We start from the raw sequence: 19,286 nt of genomic DNA, 5'->3' as shown, positions 1-19,286 counted from the left end.
AACACAAGGAGCTGAAGAGTTTTCTTGTTCTGCAGGTTATTTTTCACCCAACAAGAGTCTGTTCATGTCACATGGCAAAGCTAATGGTTTCTATTTTCAATGTACAATGCAGCTTCAGTCTTAGGAGAGATTTTTTTTAAAGTAAGTGGAGGAAAGAAGAAAGCAAAGGCTGAAAATGCAACATATGATCAGCACATGGGGGTGTCGTAATTCTGAGTTCATTAGCAGGGACAGGAACAAAGCCGGGAGAGAGAAGGAGAATCAAGAGGCTGGAAGGAAAAAGAGAGCGAGAGGAGGAGGAAGAGGAAGCAAGGGAAGGAGAGAGGGAGCCACTGACTGGAGAGGAGGGAAGTCTAAAAAAAGTTGGGAGGGAAGAGGGGGGAGAGAGAGAGAGAGAGAGAGAGAGGAGCGAAAGAGTAGAAACTACATGTGGCTGTGGAGGGAGCTATCCCGTCATGGAGGGGGACAAATTTTCAGGTAAGACAAACTGTGGACCTCTCAGCTGAGAGGAGCTGTAACTTCTCCCCTCTGTACTTAGATCTGCTGCTTTTCTGCAACCGAGACACTTTTCTACTGCAGTCTGTTTTCCCCCCTCTGTGGTATTTTCCACTTGCTCATTCTGGCCTGTTTGCTGACTGCATGTTTTTTGGGGGGTTAGTAGCTGGGAGCTCTGCAGACCTTTTGTTGCAGCTTTGGGACAGTAACTGTCAGATTTGCTACCTTTTTTGTCTCTTCTCTTACCTTACAATCTTTCTTTAGGGACAACTGACAATAATTTCCTCTTAGAATTATATATATTTTTCTTATTTTAGATTTTGGAAAACCTAACTCTTCTGAAGTGACACAAACCATCACTTTCTATCCAGACATTTCTGCTTCCCCCATATTCTTACTAGGATGAAAACAGGAAAGAGTACTACTCTTGTCCCGTGTGGCTTCATTTACTTTGATCCTCATTCAGACTTTCCTTTAGTTAACAAAGGGTTAGAGATCAGCAAATAAAAGCTCTCACTCTGAATTAAAAACTCTCAGAAGTCTGTTTGTGTGTATAGGTGCTGTTTATTGTGCTGAAGTCATCAGAGGGGTTTCACAAGTGACCTAACAGCTTGCTGCACTTTCAGGTTTTATGAAATGTGGCCCTGTACTTCCAGGTTCTCTCCAAGGGTCTATAGCAAGCCATTACAGTTTTATGAATCTTTCATTAGCAGGCTTTGAATGCTTACTAATGCATTCATTTAGTGGTATTTTCCAACACATAATGAACCTGGTTTTCTGGGTTGGTCTTGGTGCATTTAAATGTGTACAAATTTATGCAGTAGTTTTTACGGAATTTACTAATAAAATTGTGTTTTAGTTAATTTAAAGTAAACCTCTTTGGTCTGCAGGCAGCACATGTCTTTTTAACACAAGTATGGCATGTTCTCCCACTGTACTTCTCCTGTACCCTATAATTTCTCTTGTTTGCTTGGAAATGTGAGGCAAAGCATGGGTTTTCACTTGGATGGGATCTGTAATTTTAAGGCTAGAGGTAAAGCAACCTGTTTACTGATCCTTGAACCCCTTTGATGTTTAAACTGTGGTCCCTTGACAACCAAAGTAAAGGATCATAAAGGATAAGGTTCTGATGTCCAGATATATAATGGATGTATTGGAGACATGTATGTGTCAGTATTTGCTATGATTTGAGTGTATGTGGGCAGACGGGACACAGCAGACGAAGGGGTTAGAGTAAAGAAATCAGGAATGCAGAGCCTGTTAACAACAGGTGGTGTAATGGACATGTTGCAGGGAGGAAGCCCTGTAAAATGTCATCTACTGTATGTTATCTATGGGAAGACTTCATAGTGTTGTTTATTATGGAAGAAACTTCTGTGACATTTCAGCTCCAAATGCATGTCTGCTTTGTGCAAAGTAAGCAAAGGTATTTAGATTCTAGATAAAACCATCTGATGTCCCAAAAAAAATCTTGAATACCATCGATCTCTGATTAGTTTAGTTTCTCGTTTGTCAGACGTACATTTTTTCTCTATGATTTTGATCCAAGTAATTATTTCCCTTATCAAGTCAGCTGTGTACAGCTGTCATTCAGGTAAATGGGATTCTTCAAATATAAATGTTTTCAACCACAGCTTCTTTATTTCCATTTTTACATCCACTGAAGTAGATAATTTTAAATGATCTACTTATATGCCTAACTTTTTCACCTGGTCTGATACAAAGCTACAACTTTTCCTCAACTTTTTTATATTTAGTTTTGTTACATCCACAAACTACATTGTGTTTTGTTTTTCTACATGAAATGGAGATCAACTTTAAAGTAAAAGATAAACATTTTTACTTTTTTAATTAAAGCTCTTGAATGATGTACAGATTTCCATTCACTGCCCATGAGTCAGTATTTTCTACATCAATTTGTCTTTTTAGTTTCTTCCTGTTATTTCACAGATTTTACCATGTGGTCAGATTTTAAATAGGATTTATAACCTGAATTTGACTGGATCTAAACCACTCGTTTTTAGCTCTAGTTGTTTTCTTCATCTCAAGTCTTTTAACCGTCTAACTAGGTGTTTCGTGGATCTTCCTATATTAACACCTCACACCTTACCACCAATGTGTTTGACCAGCCCTGCTAAAGAAAAGCATCCTACAGCATGAGACATCCTCCATTTTTTGAGCTAAGGATGCTGTGTTTACATGTAGGTTGATATGCAATGTGCAAGTTTAACATTAAATGTAGAAAACAGGTAACATTTGAAGCCTCTTCTATGTATTACTGTGTCCCCTACAAGACTTCGGGCAAACTTTCAGAAGTTTCTCTTAATAATGGTTTTTGTTTTGTTGCCTTTTTATAAAAACTGTAAACAGGTATTTAAATGTAAGCGTTGGATGTTTGTTGTTGTTTTTTTTTCTTCTGATCAATGCTCCCCTTACATGTTTCTTAAGTTTAGCATGAAAGTCATACAGTATCCTGGTAGCTCAACTGTTTTGCATTACATGAGCTAGACAGTTAGATGTTTAAAGCTTTAAATTTTCTTTAATTATCTAACCCAGCTTCAAACTACTCTGCAACAGTATCCTTTACCTGTCAGCTCTCCCTTCAACAAAGTGATGTAAAAAAAAAAGCCCTCTCAGAACTGAAATGATGCTTTTATGATTATATTAACTAAACACTGTTTTCTGAAGCGCCTCTTCTTATATGAGTTATTAAAGTTTGAGTTTTAAGAGGAAAAATGTCAAAAAAACAGTTTTTTTTTTCTTCTTTTGTCACAGCTTTGCACTAATAAGCTCAGCGATTCCAAATAAAGTTAATTAAATGTAAAAGAGGTGTGAATACTTTTGAAAATCCCAGCAGAATTTAAGCATTTAACACAAATTATTTAAAAGAAATAGAATGAAAAGAACTGCATAGCTTTAAACAATATGTTTATTTGAACACCAGATGGACAATATACATGAACAATAATGAACCTCCCAGTCTTTGGTAAATACAGTATTTTAATGTTCATAAAAACATATTAAATCTGACCATTTCTGACCACCTCACAATTAACAATCGATGCTTCTAGCTCTGTTATTACATGTTTCATTTTCCATGGACATGTTTCATTATTACTCCTATCTACCATCTGCCTTGCCTAAATCAGTCCTCCTCATGCTAATCAGTTATGCTCTTGCAAGCCCACATTTGTGTCCTCTTCACATTTTTTCCCTAACATGAATCAACGACGATTGTGTTTTTCAGTAGAACTCAGCAGAAACCACCGTGACTCTGAACAGACCATAAAGGGGCTGATGTGTCTCATTAATTGCCCGTGTCAATGGGGTCAGCTGACCATTTCATATGACAGTCAGAGCCTCCTCCAAATGTCATGGCTATGGTTGTTAGAGCAGCTGCAGAATTTTACAAAGTCACTGAGAGAAGTCTCTAGCTTTAAGATGTAATATATTCTTTATCCAGTAGGTGGAGATGCTGAGTTAAAAAAGTCCCTTTTATCTCTTCTCTTTGCAAAACAACCCTTTTCACCTGCAATCCTTTTCAATAAAGCATTAAGGGTGATGCTTCTGTCAGGAATGTGAAAAATGCTTAAACATTCGGTGCATTTATTCTTTTTGTGTCATTGGTGCTTTTCAATAATGGAGAAATGCACTAGTGAGCATCTGCATTGGCAAGAACAGGAAAGACAACAAAAATGTTGGCTTCATAGTTTAAGGCAACATTTTTACCCGTGAGAGAAATAGGGAAGAGGATGGTGAGAGAAATTAAAGCCAAGTGGAATTCATTTCTGGTCATGGGCAGCTGTGCTCAGTATTCCATCCAAGTCTTTGCTTGGGATGCACACGTGCAGAGCTGCAGCATCTGTGTGCATGCATCACCAATATGCAGCAACAGAGCATAAAGCTGTTGAACGATATGCCATTGTGTATGTGTGTGTATGTGTGCACACGGTGCAGACACTCAGTTTCCAACAGGTGTTACCATCCGATAAAGCCTGGCTGGTTGCTGATGTTTAACATTTGTTTTGGGCAGCTGCTTTCTTCACAGCTGTGACTGTACTTTAGATAAAGCTACTTGGCCGTGTGGGTTCTAAAGCCTCAGGAGGGGATTTTTTTTTAGTTTGCATGTGGATATTTTACAGCATTTACAGCCATTGAATGCTTCTTCTATTGTTACAATTTGGTTCCTCTATCTTGTCCGTGTAACTGCTTTTCATTAGACGCTGCAGATCCTCACTGAGGGGATATCTCTTTGGTTCATTCCCACATTCAGGAACACACTGCTGCACTGAATTAAAAGCCAGATATTTCTCTTCTGGGGTTTAAACTGGTGGTGCTGCTTCTCTCATTAGTCATGCTCGCTCCTTGTGTGTCTTTCTCACACAGCGTGCACATATTCCTCCAGGTTTCTATTAAAGAAGCACCGTCACCTCTCTTTAAGTACACCTGGGGAGACATCTGCACGCCTCCATCGTTTCTTACTGCCTCCCCAGGTCTCTTTATTATGGGGGTTACCATGTAAACTGAGATAATAGCTGATAAAATCTAATTTATACATGCATCTGCACATAAGCACAGATTGCGTTAACTATAATGCTCTCACCATCAGTTTATACTGACTCCAGATGGGGCTGCTTGGTAAAGAGTGACTCATGGGTGAGTTTTCCGCTTTGAGGCCAACAAAGCTTTTGTTGTTTTTGGATTAACACAGCAGGAAGCTGGAGTTTCCTCTGTTGCTGGTGCTGCTTACGTTAAAAATAACAACCTCTGACTGAGAATGAGGGGCTGGTCAATGAATCTTACATGATTGTAAAATCAAAAACAACTGTTTATGCCTGGATACTTGCTATTAATTACTACCACAAGATAAAAACATCCAATTAAGACTGTGGACACCAATTGATTACCGTCCTCTTTGTGTTAAGCGACAGCTCACTTAATAAGTCAGTGTTACACTTCATCAATCTTTTTTTCTTTTTAAAGAAACTGAGATTTTCATAAAGTGATAAAGTTTTCATTTCCCTTTTTTACTTTTTTGAATTTTGTCACTAGCTTCAATCTGAAGCTCGATCTCTAAAATGGAGGTTTTATTTGATACTGAAAGAAAGCTGATACGTGGGTTTGATGTATTTATCAATTTACTTATCTATCTTCAAATTATCATCTGTGTTTTTATTAAGAAAAATTTTGTCAATGACTTGTGGAATCACCTTCCTCTACAATTGCACCATTAAGTCATTTAGGTCTATGTCAAGTGTAATCTATTGACTGAACATTTTGCTCTCTGTCTTGCTGATGACCTCAAGTCAGATTGGATGGAGCATATTTGAATGTTTATTGCTGGGTCCATAAATCTATTTGATTTACCACAGAACTTTGACTAGGCCACTCAAACATGTCTAATCTTCTAATTGTCTATATTGCCCAGTTTTCAGCTCCTCCATCTCCTCATCCCTGATCAGTTTCTCTGTCACAGCTGAAGAATGTCTTCACCACAGCATGATGCTGCCACCACCATGTAGACCAAAACATTTGATTGTGGACGTATCTGTTAAGACAAGTTTCTTCACATATTTCTTTTCCACACATGACAAACTGCTAATAGTGTTTCTGGTTTTCTGTCAACAATCTCGTCTTTATGCTCTACATTTATTCATGACATTCTAGATTTTTATTTGCAAGGTTTTATTTGAAGCTTTGCACATTTTCTCTTAAACTTACCAGTTGTTTGCTACTTTATGTCAATTACTTAATATACCAATAACATAAAATGGAAATATCTGTATAAAACGGTATATGAGAATTTAGTGTTTTCCCCATGTTTGCATCTATATTGTTTACAAAAAGTAGACCCTTTCACAGTAGTTTGCAGGATGTCTGTTAAATGGCACAGACAGTACTACCTGGGGGGTACTGTAGCCACCTTGCCTCCAGGCACTTGGACCTGCTCCTGTTTTTCATTTGTAGGTCTTTGCTCTTGTTATGTCTCTGGGGATCAACTGTTGACATTTGTAATTTGTTGCCCTGGCATTGCCCTAACAACTGCCACACCAGCCTGGCATCCATTTATAGAAGTTATCCTCTTCTCCGGCCTCTGCAGCTCCTCTCATTTTTCACCTCCTGGAAGGCCAAGGCCCACTCTGCTGCTGCTGCTAGCTCTCTAGGTTACATTAAGCAGCAGGCGGCTGTCTCTGTCTCTCTTCATCTATATGCTTCTGTGCAACTTAAAACCAGCAGCTGCCTATTGCAGAACATTAAAAAAACAATTCATCCCCACGTTTTCAACCAATTTAGAAATTAATCATAGATTAATGTAATAAAGAAAATGTTGATGCATGTTCTGGTTGCTGATGTCACACATGTTCACATCAAGGCATGAATGTATTGCATGCATGTGGTTATATGAATCCATTTCCTTTCTGGGTGGAACACATCCAGCCTTCTCACAGTGTGATAGTTGTTACGGAAGTTTGGATTAACACTCTGTGGGCTTGCTAGGGCCTGCAAAGATATGTAGCAGAGATAAATACAAATTGCTCTTGGTGAGAGTGAAAATATCTCCTACTATATTTGTGGGGCCAAATTGGGTGATATAAAACCAAATGCTTTGATGCAGTTTAAGAGCTCAGTTATGAATCCAGAGTAGATTACAATTAAGCTGAGACTGAAGTTTGATTGGTTAAATTTTTCTTTAAATGAAAGGGTTTTTGTGAGCTTTAGGTTTTTCTGCAAGCATTTAACAGGCCGATGACCCATTTTGAATATATGCCTTACAAAAGCATTGATGCATCTTGAACTCTTCACATTTTATTTTGTTCAAACTTTTTCTGCACTCTTTATACACCCCCCTTTACTCTGATACCACAAAAAAATCCAATCTTTAGAAATTCCTCTGTAAACCACCTCAGAGGTATGCATAAGACAATAGAAGAAAGAACAGTATTATGATTACTAAGGAACACAGCAAATGGTATGCTGATGTAGCTGAGGAGATTAAAGCAGGATTAACTGATGAAACATGTTGTTCTAAACTGATTAGGCAAGGAGAATATTATTTAGAGAAGTTTTCAGGCCTGTAAGGTAACTCTGGAGGAGTACTATCGATTCATAACTCATGTGGAGGAATTTGTTGACAAGACCATTATTAGTTGTTGGCTGCAAAAATCTGACTGTTAGGAGAACATGGAAAGAAAGAATGCGATTGTTGAAAATAAAATCCCATCAGCAGCTTTAAAACAAAAACATTATTTAGAAGTGTTAGCAAGAGATAACTTTGCCACCATATCCCTCTTGCTGTCAGAGACAATAATGCAGCTGAATTGCTGTGTAAGTCAACTAACATAGACCACGGTTCTACCTTTGGTGGAGTCTAGCACAGGCATCCCCAAAGTCAGTCCTCCAGGACCGCTGTCCTGCAGGTTTTAGGTTTCCCTGCTTTAGCATAGCTGATTATGATGATTGCAGTTAAGCAAAAGCCTGTTAATCAAGTTTCAGTTAAAATCAGCTGTGCTGCAGCAAGGAAACATCTAAAACCTGCAGGACAGTGGCACTCAAGGACCCGCTTTGGGGATGCCTGGTCTATCAGGAAACCAGTACTTCAAATAAGCCGGGATAAAGCATTCCTATGGTGGAACAAGTTGGTGGCAGCATCATGCTGTGGGGAAACTTTCTTCACCATGAATAGGGATACTGAACAGATGTGGTGGGAACATTAATTGAGTGGATTCCATATAAAAACTTTTTGAAGCTTCTAACGACTCAAAACTGTGGTAAAGAAAATGCCATCAAGAAGGACTGTAATGGAATGGTTTTAAGCAAATTATATTTATATTTGTAAATGACAAAACGGAAGTTCAGTCTGAAAACTAACCGAAAAGATGTAGTTTGAGTTGGAAATTAATGTTTACCAAAAGTCTCAATGACTAAACTTTTGATCTTTTGCCAAAAAGACATAAAAGTTTAGTCATTATTTGTTCTATGACACAGTTTCTCCTTCTAAGGTGCACAGAAAAATCTATTGAGATTAAGACTCCTGCAACACTTAAAATACTAAGAACCCAGCTTTATTGACAAAGAACAAGCTGAAACGTGTTGTTCTGTTGTTAGATTTGGTTTCCCTACATTAATTTCTTCATGTGCCGAAGTGGTGGAGGTATACCCCACAGGACAGCTTGTCCTTCAGCTGTAAAACAATAAAGAGCTTAATGTTGGTCATAAAAGTACCAGTAAAAGAAACTGAATTTGTCGTTTAGGAAGTTTGATCACTCCTGGATGTTGTGTATCTGGATGTGTTTGTTTCTGAGTGTTTGTGGCATGGTAAAGGAATCTCACACACACACGTGTTTGACATGACGTGCTGTTTGGGTCCAGGGTGTGTCTGGATAACGTTCTCCTCATGTTTCCATCTTCAGCTAGCTGCAGATTGAATAACAGTACAGTAGTGACACTGCTTCCACATGCACTACAGGCTCATAGGGAGGCGGGTAATATTTTAAGTATAACGCTGACCTCTGCTGGTGGAACTTAGGTTTAGTGAGAGAGGGAGAACATATTTAATTGCTATGAATGTTTATTTTCCATCTGAATGAGGGGATATGGCTCAGAGAAGCAGCGTTAAGTCAATGCCTTTAATCTAAAAGAATGAAAGACATGATCTTTTCAAACGCTTTGTGTAGCATCTGGGTCTGACTTCTCATGTGATATCAGTGTCTGCCACATGTGGCAGCCGATGATAAGTTTTTTTAGATTTCATTCTTTGCACGGTTCAGCTGTAATGTAGTGTAACATTAATCTCACAGTTATGTAATTGTGCAGTAAAAGCTTTTATCTATACTAAGAATCAACAGATCAGTGAGCATGCCTATGTCAACGAAATGTATGAACTTTGATTCTGTAATAAAGAACACGTTTAAAGGGAGAGTTTTATACTCCTAAAATCTCCAGCAATCAAAGATAGATTTCCTGCAAGGATGATACACTTCATCTGCTCGTTCGAGAGAAGAAAAAGAGGTGAACTGCAACTTAAAGCCAAATCATTTCAATTATCCAACCATTTGCATATTTTATTTCTTCCATTAGGGTATATTTTAGGATTTATTCGCCCCATGCACATGCACTGGCTTTCGATGGCAGACATTTGTAACAGCCTGTCTTATAAAAAGCATGTTTTTTTGTTGCAGGAGCCAAATAACAAAAAGAAGAAACTTTTTTAATTTATTTATTTATTTTGTGTTAAGAAAAAGTCACCTTAATCTATGTTTTTTGTTTTACAAAACTGTTTATTATTACCATTATGACAATTGAAAACACAAAACTAGATCCATACACTATAGAAATATAAATGAGTCTTAAAGCTTTTAAAATAAAACAACTCCCTTCACTGCATATAACTTTTGAATACTGTATTCTCAGTGGATGAATGTGTTCCCCTGTCCTGAATTTATGATGTGTATGATGGAGCATTTATTTATGGTTTTGTTTCTCGTGTTCTACCTTTAGAAGAGAAATTGCCTCACAGCATCACAGGCCTCCACCATGCTTTTCCACATATAGGTTTTATGATAGACACGTCTGGAGTGGTTGTTGCTGAAAGGGTCAACCCTTCACCATCAGCTTTTACCACCATGAGTAATGAAGAGCTCAGTTGTGTTTTCACTGCGTCTGGTGAATCAGCATGAGGTGTGTGAATAACTCAGAGTCATTTCCGATGAGAAAACCGAACTAGAGATGGTTGTGCATCATTGTGTCCGCTAAACTCATTTGAGAGCTTCAAATATCATGCTGCATTCTTCAAATACATTCATTGACAAACACACATGCAAACATCCCCTAGCATCCACCATTTTTCACACACATACACATACTGTCCACTTCATTCCTCCTCCTCCCCCATACACAGACACTCATTCATGGAGTCATTAAGTCATTAGGGACTCATTTATTGATGTCTGCCTCCAGAGTGTCCACTAACCGCCTGTGTGAGCGTGCCCTTACTGTGTAGGCTTCTAGATACAGGTTTTCTGTCAGTCTAACATCAGAAAAATAAACAGAGATTCCTTCTAATGTGTGTTTGTATGATACAAAAAAAAAAGTTTTGCAACTCCATGCTTAGTCATGGGATCTTGATACGCAGCAAATGATTTGAAATTGCTCGAAAAAGGGTGTTTTTTTTCAGAAAGAAGGGGGCCTGAAGAAGGGGAGGGAGATATAGAGGGAAGGAGAGACCAGGGGGGAGGGAAGGCAGTGAGTTAGAAGAGGGAAAGAGCAAGAGGGAGGAGGGTGGTTGAAGGTGGTGGGTGTCATTCCAAGCTCTGGAAGTTGAGAAGAAGGAGGAGAAGAGGAAAATAAGTTGCTGCTTTAGAAACAGAGAGGGGAGATAGAGGGAGATCAACTCTGGTTGTTGTTTTTTTTTTTTTTTCCTTTTTCCGTTGAGCCTCCCCTCCTCTCAGCTGCACAGGCTCCTAATTTGGGATTTGTTTAAAAGCGGGACTGCGGCTCTGGAAGACTTTTCCTTGCTGGGGTAAAAGGGAACCCTGATCCCTCTCTCTCCCTCTCCTTTTCACACACACACACACACACAAATATCTTCTTCCCAAAAATGTCAGATTCAACTGTCAACGCTCACTTGGAAGGGATCATATCAGACTTCGAAGGTCAGTGTCTTTCTTGTTCCTCTTTTTTCCTCTGCCTCTCATCCAGTAAGGCTCTCTCTTTAACCCTGCCATGAGGACACTATAGATAGCTTCCACATGTTTGAAACCAGGCAGATCTGGAAAATGAAGATGGCTTGTTGATGTCTGCACTGAGGTGTGGTGTTTTGAAAGGCAAATTGTGCTTAAAATGTTGTTTTTTCAGAGCCCTTTAACACTCTTTGGGTGTCGATAACAGTGGGTTGCTGTTAAGGTCTCCATGGAGTTGAAACAGTTCAATCTGTGAAAAATGTGTATTTCAAAGAGAGAGAAAAAATGCTGTATAATGTGTGCTGCAATTAAACATACAGCTGTGAGGTGAACACCTGGACCACTTCTTTTTCATCTCTCGGATTCCCCCTGTCATCCCTCCTGCCCCACTGTTCATCCTCTGGCTGTGCTTCCACTTCTCCTCCCTCAGCGCCCCGTCCATCCACAGCCCCCCTTTGGCGTGTCATTGGCGGCGGATATCAGGAGAAGATAGGGTGGGCGGGGAAGGAGGCTGACAGGTTGACACCTCTCACCCTAACCTGTCTTTCTGTCTGTCCTCCACAAACATATAGCAATTAGGAACACATCTGCACATGTCCAGGGCTGCTGGTCTCTCAACACCAGTGTGCCGGCGGTATGCACAGGGAAACTCTCCACCTCTCCTCCTATCTGTGTCTTTAAACTTGTGTGAATTATAAAGTTAAGCCATGCAGAAACAGAAGTGGTGTACAGCAAACACAGGCTTTGGGAGGATGAAGGAGTGTGCCTGCGGCTTGAAGTCTTGTTTTCAGATGCTCTTCAATCATGTGGAACACCAGAATAACAGGCCGCTGTTGTGGTGTAGTTGGCCTTATTGTTTAGCAATACCTCAGTTTCACCAACATAGACAATTTTGAATGGATAATCTGTCTTTCGGTTTCCCTTTGATGGACTTGGGATGTTTCCAATGTGTTCACCGCTTGTCGTCCAATGACCGCTTTAGACCAAACACCAACACCATCAAACCCCAAGTCTCAATTCTTCAGAGGTGCCCAAAATATGAATCTGTTTATTGCATGACCGTGGTCTTTGAAGCAAAATAGATGCATGAGATGATTCTACATGGCTCAGAAGCCATGAATGTAAAGCATCTGCCACCAAGGGGTAGTGCAAAGAAAGACGAAGGGGATGGCCAGGTGTAGGGGTGAACATGACTCAACATTTGTAGCATAAAATAAAACACTATTCTGACCAATCATGTAAACTGCATCCTATCAAAGCTCGCTGTGTTCGCAATTCCAACTCCTGACTGCTGCGGTAGAAAGGTGTCTCAGTGTATTCCATTTGTACTTGAAATTGTGAAAAAGTAGAACAGCATTCCTGTCATCATTATGGTTGTAACAGTAGCCGCAGTGGCCACATGCAGGAAACTGGAACAGTATCACCTCAGAATCATACCTGAACTCAGGGTGATGGCGTAGACATCTACTCAGCTATATTAACATGTAACATTATAAGCATTAGGAAAATTCAATATAGTTGCCACTCTTCAACCCCTACAGGGCTGCACCAGGGTGGTTTTAGGAGAAATATTGCAGAATTAAACAGGTTTACAGAAGAAAGTCAACATTTGCAAAGTAAAATGAAGACAACAACCTTAAGGCATAATTTATACACTTTATCTGCAAAAGAGCCAAATGACTCAGGGTTTAGTTACTCTTAAGTAGGTGTGTAGAGCAGGTCCTATAGCTTTTTTAATTCACTGTAGGTGGCGCATCGTTATACTTTGTCATATTTTTAATGGTGATCATACTCATACTGTGAGCAATCGTATCAACAGGGTCTGTATTTTAAACAAGGTTTCCTTCTACTAGTAGCACACATATAAACAGTAAAATGGCATTTACAAATAAAGAGCAGTGATTAGAATTAAAACTGATAGTCAAACTTTTATGTTTTGGCTGTCGATTTATATTTTTGTCCTTATTACATCAACTTCAACTTCAAGTCTTCCTTCTAGACATGCAAATGTGACACAGAGTGTCACATTTCCTGTTGAATCTTTGCCAGTTATACAAGACAGTGCAAATAATCAAGTATCATTTTATCAAAGGAGGTTGGAGGAATCACATGCCATGCTGCTGCAATGATTCATATTAGCCCAGCAAGTAGGGGTGGTTGTGTAGCTTTGAAAGGAAATCAAAGCCTGGCCATGACGTTTGCCGTGTCGTTTTACAGCATGTGTTTCATTATCTGTTCAGTAATTGTAATCCAATGTCACGTTACATATTATAATTATTCAGATGGAGACTTATTTGTAAAATAAATGACACCACATGAGACAGAAAAGCATGTACATTCGTATGTTGCCTGTGGTAAGAATGCAGAAAGTCATTTCCTTTGCTGTTAAAGCTGAGATGAACAGAAAACAGGGCTTTCTTACCCAGGAGGTTAATCACCTCAGATGGGGCCTCAGTGTTAAAAAATGTACTAATTATTAAGAAACAACAAAACCTTCTGTTGAGAAGGAACAAACATACCTCACACTAATGTTTTAGGAGTCTGAAGTCACTGAATTAATATATATTTAGATAAGTCTATATATATATAGAGAGATATTTATATATACTAAAATATGCTTTTAAGAATGAAAAAGTTGTTTCTTTAAACTAACATCCTCTTAACTACAGGGTTTTTCTTTCACGATTTGTTTTAGGTGCAACAAGCCTTTATAGTATATGGCTGAAATGTTTCCAACTCTAGGCAGCAGCTTTCAGACTTGGAGGAAGTAGTTTTACACTGAAGATATTTCTCAGGATTCTACCTCCCTATCGCCTCAATCAGACTCCTGTAGGCCCGACAGCAAGGACGGACTTCCTGCTAATGACGCAACAAACAGCGGTGCTTCAGGGAAGTACCCGAGGTCACTCTGCACAGCAAACACAGCAGCGCTTTGTGGTGCTTTTACTGGTGGAGCTGACTAAAGTGTGTGCAGAAGACAGTCAAAGGAAAGTAATCTCGATAATTAATTCAGAGCAACTACTTGGTGATAAAATATTTTCTCTCTTACCCTGTGTAAAGAGTTGTTTTTAATTTCTGTTTGGAATGGAAAATATCTTTTACAGACCAAATCTCCTCTACCCATGTCAAAGTGCTTTACCTAAGAAAAAGAAAATTACATTACAGAGGCATAGAAACAATTCAAATAATTAAAAGACTTAATGTAAATCTTTTTTCTAATAGGATGATTATTAAAAACAGGAAAGTTGGACAGTCAAAGGCCTCTCAAAACAAATAAGTTTCCCATCTCGATTTAAAGCAACTGATCACTTCAGCATTTTACAGCCTTGTGGGAGTTTATTCCAGATTAGTGGAGCATAAAATTGAACGCTGCTTCTCCATGTTTGGTTCTGGATATGCAGAGTTGATTTGAACCAGAAGACCTGACAGCAAGTCTGTAGATTCTTTTGGTGCTAAAACATTCTAACAGACTAAGAGACATATAACAGAAATAAGCTTTTTCTTTGGGCTACGGGGAGCTGGTTTAATGATTTCAAACTTTTTGGTCTTTTTAAGGCAGACCTGCAAGGGCACTGTTACCGTAATCAGTTATATTAAAGATAAACACATGAATTATTTTCTCCTGTTGAGACGTTAGTCTTTTACTGTATTTTTGGGCTTTTAGGCGGTTCTTTTTCCCCACGGTTTTGACCCTTGCGGTTTTTGGGAGGTTGCGGTTTTTTTTTGGTTTTTTCTTACCCGGCGGGGGGGAAGTTCAAGTTTGGATTTGAAGGATTGGGGGGGTAATTTTCTTTAGCACAAGAGCATCCTTAGCAGCAGGCCCAGTGGAGAACACATGTTTTGATTTCACACATTTTGACATTTTTTCGCCAAATTAAAGCTGCTGAACCGCAAAGTAGACTGGGCTCAACTCCTACAGATCTGAAGTAAAGAGATGACAAAGCCCCATTACACAACCCGACCCATCCTGGAAGCAAGATCTGTCCTACTTGTGCCATCAGCTAATGCTGGTATTCGCATCTGGGTCTCCCTCGATTTTATTTGTTAAAAAGACCTAAATAACGTTTTTCCTCTCCAAAAATAGTACGCGTACTAACCTAAAATGTGTTAAAGGTTAATAATGTATTTCCTAAGAAAATAAATGCTTTAAAATCCTTTCTGTTTTATCAGTCGTCTCTAACCGATCTGCACCAAAATTGGATTCTACGCTTCTTCCAGGAACTAACTTTGTCGGCTTTGGATTTAAACATAAATCTATTCTTTGTTAATTGTATCTTATCTTTTCATGCTAAAATTAGGGTATATAGTGTGTAATCTAAACAAAGAAACAACTAAAATGCAGATAAATCATAAATTGCCGGACTGCTCTGAGCATGTCCCATGATGACGTCAGACAAAGAAAATGTAAAAAGCGTCAAAATTGTCTCACAAAAGTCATAAAACATTTTTTAAAGATGTGTATTAGCATTCTTTAGTGATTTAAGGGTAGAAATAAGTAATTTTAAGTACCATAATTAAATTATTTATGGACACCGGGATGTATATCTGTTCATGTGATATCTAGAGCTCACCCTACAGGTTTGGTTTTTCGTTTCCAGTTTTTTCTAAAACCTAGTGGTTGCAGCTTATAGTGAGGTGCGCTCCATAGTCTGGAAGTATGGTAATCCTGGAGATGTTTTTTAGGTGATAGAAGGCTGACTTTATTATTGTGCTATGCGGCTCTTGAAGGTCCAGGGCTGAGTCCATCACTACTACCAGATTTGGAGCATAATTGGTGGTTCTTAGCTGTATTAACTGATCTTTGCTCATTTTATTTTGGCCCAAAATCAATTTCTTCAGTTTTGTTTTGATTCGACTAAAGACAATTTTGGGATATCCTTGTGGTGATTTCTTCCATGCATTTACAGAGCGCTGGAATTCCTAGTCACTAGGTGACATTCTTAATGTACAGCTATGTGTTGCCTGCATAGTTATGGTAACCTACATTTTTCATGAAGATCTGTTAGAGTGAGCATGTTGATATTGAATGGAGGGGCCCTATGGAACGCCACATGAGATTTTTGTGTAAAGTGACTTACTGAAACAATAAAGTCCATGTCCTTCTAGTAGAATATAAACCAGTCCAGTGCTGCACCAGAAAAGCAGAGCCAGTTTTCCAGGCGCTCTAATAAAATGGAGTGATCAACAATGTTGAATGCTGCAGTAATAATACCACCAGTGTGATTCTTCCACAGTCTGCATTTCTAAGGATGTTGTTGAATAACTGGACAAGGGCAGTCTCTGTAGTGTGTTGAGCACAGGAACCCTGACTGGAAGATGTTGGGAAAGCTGCTCATTATTAGGAAGGTGTTTAACTGTTAAAACACAACTTTTGCAGTAATCCCACTGATGAAGGGGAGGTTTGGGAGAGGCCTGTGGTTCTGCATTAGAAGTTTGTCCAAGTTGCTCTTTTCATCAGTGGTTTGATAATTGCTGTTTTTAGGGCCTTGGTGAAACACCTGAGAATTAGTTTATTATTTTATTTAAATCAGATCACAGGCAAATCTTTCTTAAAGGTATAGTGGAGGATGTTCTTTTTCTGGGTGTATAATCTAAATAAGTGGTTCTCCTAATTGTCTATCATCTTGGTGATATGTTTACGTAAGGCCGTTCTACGTGCTCGTCCCCATTTTCACTTACTGGTGGTGAGTCTGACATAGGGGAGAAATTGCAAATTTTCTTTTGGAAAGAAAGTTTGTATGAGCAATGCATACAGCAACTTATAAACAGAGCGTGCATGAGGAGAAATGGGCTTCTGCACGCTCTCGCACGCCTTTAATAGATGGTCCCTATTGGGAGCGGGTACAGGGTTGTGCATGTAAATTTTTTTTTTGTAAGTGGAGAGGGCAAGTCTCTTCAAAAATTTGTGAAAATCCTCCACTATACCTTTAAGGAAGGTTTAGGGTAAAACTTTGAGGCCGCGGGAGCTTAGTTTGTGAATGATTTTTCTCTAAGCAGTGTTTTTTCAGCTTACTCTTTATTATGATTTTCTTTTAAAATATCAAGGATTTTTCACTTCAAATTGAATGTGGCATTGCTTATCTTTTATTATTGTTTGCTGTAGATTGTATGTATATAGAACAGTTATCTCATATGAAATACCAAATATAATGAACAGGCTAATTTTGAATATATGAATGTCCGACACAATTACAATCCTTTTACCAGCAACTGTTTTGTTTTAATCAAAGTCTTGTGCCATCTTTGAGTTGGTATGGAAGTTAAATATTGATGTTTTAATCACTTTTCAGACAAATACTTAGAACCACCAAGTTTCTTCATTAAAGCCATTTTTGTTCTTTTTTTGTTGTTCTGCAAAACAAACTGAAACAGAGACAAGAGACAAACTCCACTTTGAAGGACAAACCAGTTCAAGCTGTCATGAAACAATGCTTAACAATAGTTTGCCCAGTTTGTAAAATAATGCAGACTTCTTTCAGCTTTCTATTGTGCGTGGAAAGTTGAATACATTCTTCTGTTGCTTTGAGGTTCTGTTGAACAACATCATTCGTTTATTTAAAAGCCAATTTTACATGCACACATTTCTGCATTATTGTGATCACCCTATGCAAATAATTTGCTTCAAATCTTGGCCATATTCATGCATGTTCCTTTTAGCCATATTTTCAAAACATCTGAAAAATGACTTGACAGCAAATAAACCGCTAAGGATTGAAGTGACACATTCTCAATGATTGATTTCAGATAACGTCACAAAAAAGGCTGCCCTGTATTTTATCAGCTAAATGATTTTAATGTGAAGCAGCTGCAGTATGAAATGTTAGGTTTTTCTTTAGAGTAACCCAATACTGCATTAACCGTAAGGCTTGGCATTATGAAATTAAATCAGCAGTCATTGGAAGTTCTTCATCCATGTGAGGGGAGTTGGTCTTCAACATGTAGACATGCTGCACAAAGAGTGACTATATTTTAATAGAAAAAGTGTATCTCTTGTGAACTAACTGATGGTTTTACATGATCCTTTTTCAGAAGAACTACAGAAGATTAATTAGGCCTCCTCCTCTGTCATGCTCAGAAAGGCAAGGAGAATGTTCTGCTGGGCCAGTGCATGCTACACTTGCAGCGGCCACATCATGTGATTCTCTTTGGCAGTTTGACTCTGTTTCAATTCAACACACAGATTCAACTATTGCCACTGCAAGTGTTAGTTTAAAACCATTGCGCTTTGCTCTGTGCCTGCCTTATTTGGTGCACATTCTGTTCCCTGCATATTGTTTAGAGTTGAAGATTAATTGGGTTGAAAAACTGACTTCAGTTCCAGGTCAAATGAGCAGCTAAGAGTGGGTTGAGTCAATGGGAATTTAGTAAGGGGACATTTTTAGGGATATCTGTACTTAGTTTAAAGAGCAAGCCACAGATTATGTGTCCTAGCATTATAGTAATCTGGAGACTTTCACTAAATTTGAGCTTTGTGCTCTTAAAAAAACCCTGTCATCCAAATTAACTGTGCATTTAAGGTAAAAATGCCAGAGATTAAAGGGTTATAGACAATACCTGCATGCATTGATAAAGACTAGTTGACGTTAACACTTACTGTATTCCTCATATAGGACTGTCTCATGATGCAGTGACGTCAGCAAAGGCAAAGGGTTTGGCCCAAGCTGGAAAAGAAAACACCCATGTGTTTGCTCTTCTCTCCAGCTGGCTCTCAACAAGCATACACACACACACACCCACACACATGTCTGTTGTGCTATATGTAGTGAGGACCATGTGTTCACTCCTATTGACTTCCATTGATTTTAAGTCATTTTCAACCCTTTCTATGCCCTGACCGTAAACCTAACCATTACAAATGCATACCTCACCCTAACCCTAACCTTAACCCAAATGACATCTTAGCCCTAAACCTTACTATAAGTAAAATAGCATGTGAGGACAAGCAAAATGTCCTCACTTTACAACTGCTCCTCATTGTGATGGTGAAGTTTGAAAAAAAAAAAGGTCCTCACTCTGATTCCTAAAAGGTACATCGATACACACACACACACACACACACACACACACACACACACACACACACACACACACACACACACACACACACACACA

General features: G+C 38.8%; 1 protein-coding gene across 2 annotated transcripts in view; it reads left to right on the top strand.

The window, feature by feature from the left end:
- The first annotated feature begins 348 nt into the window (after window positions 1–348).
- Window positions 349–19,286, top strand: part of LOC107103323 (septin-9-like) — a 23,265-nt gene continuing 4,327 nt past the window's right edge. Inside the window, exon 1 of one of the 2 annotated variants that reach the window (XM_015402982.1) lies at window positions 349–477. In XM_015402982.1, the coding sequence (XP_015258468.1) occupies window positions 456–477 (22 nt within the window). In that variant the 5' untranslated portion in view covers window positions 349–455. Of the gene's footprint in view, window positions 478–10,813; window positions 11,148–19,286 lie in introns of those variants that run through there. The other variant, XM_015402979.1, reaches the window with a different exon arrangement.

Source organism: Cyprinodon variegatus, unplaced genomic scaffold (assembly GCF_000732505.1).
Source record: "Cyprinodon variegatus isolate N-32 unplaced genomic scaffold, C_variegatus-1.0 Scaffold1422, whole genome shotgun sequence".
Classification (NCBI taxonomy): domain Eukaryota; kingdom Metazoa; phylum Chordata; class Actinopteri; order Cyprinodontiformes; family Cyprinodontidae; genus Cyprinodon; species Cyprinodon variegatus.
Note: the sequence above shows the minus strand (reverse complement) of the source record. Positions and strands in the feature narration are given on the sequence as shown.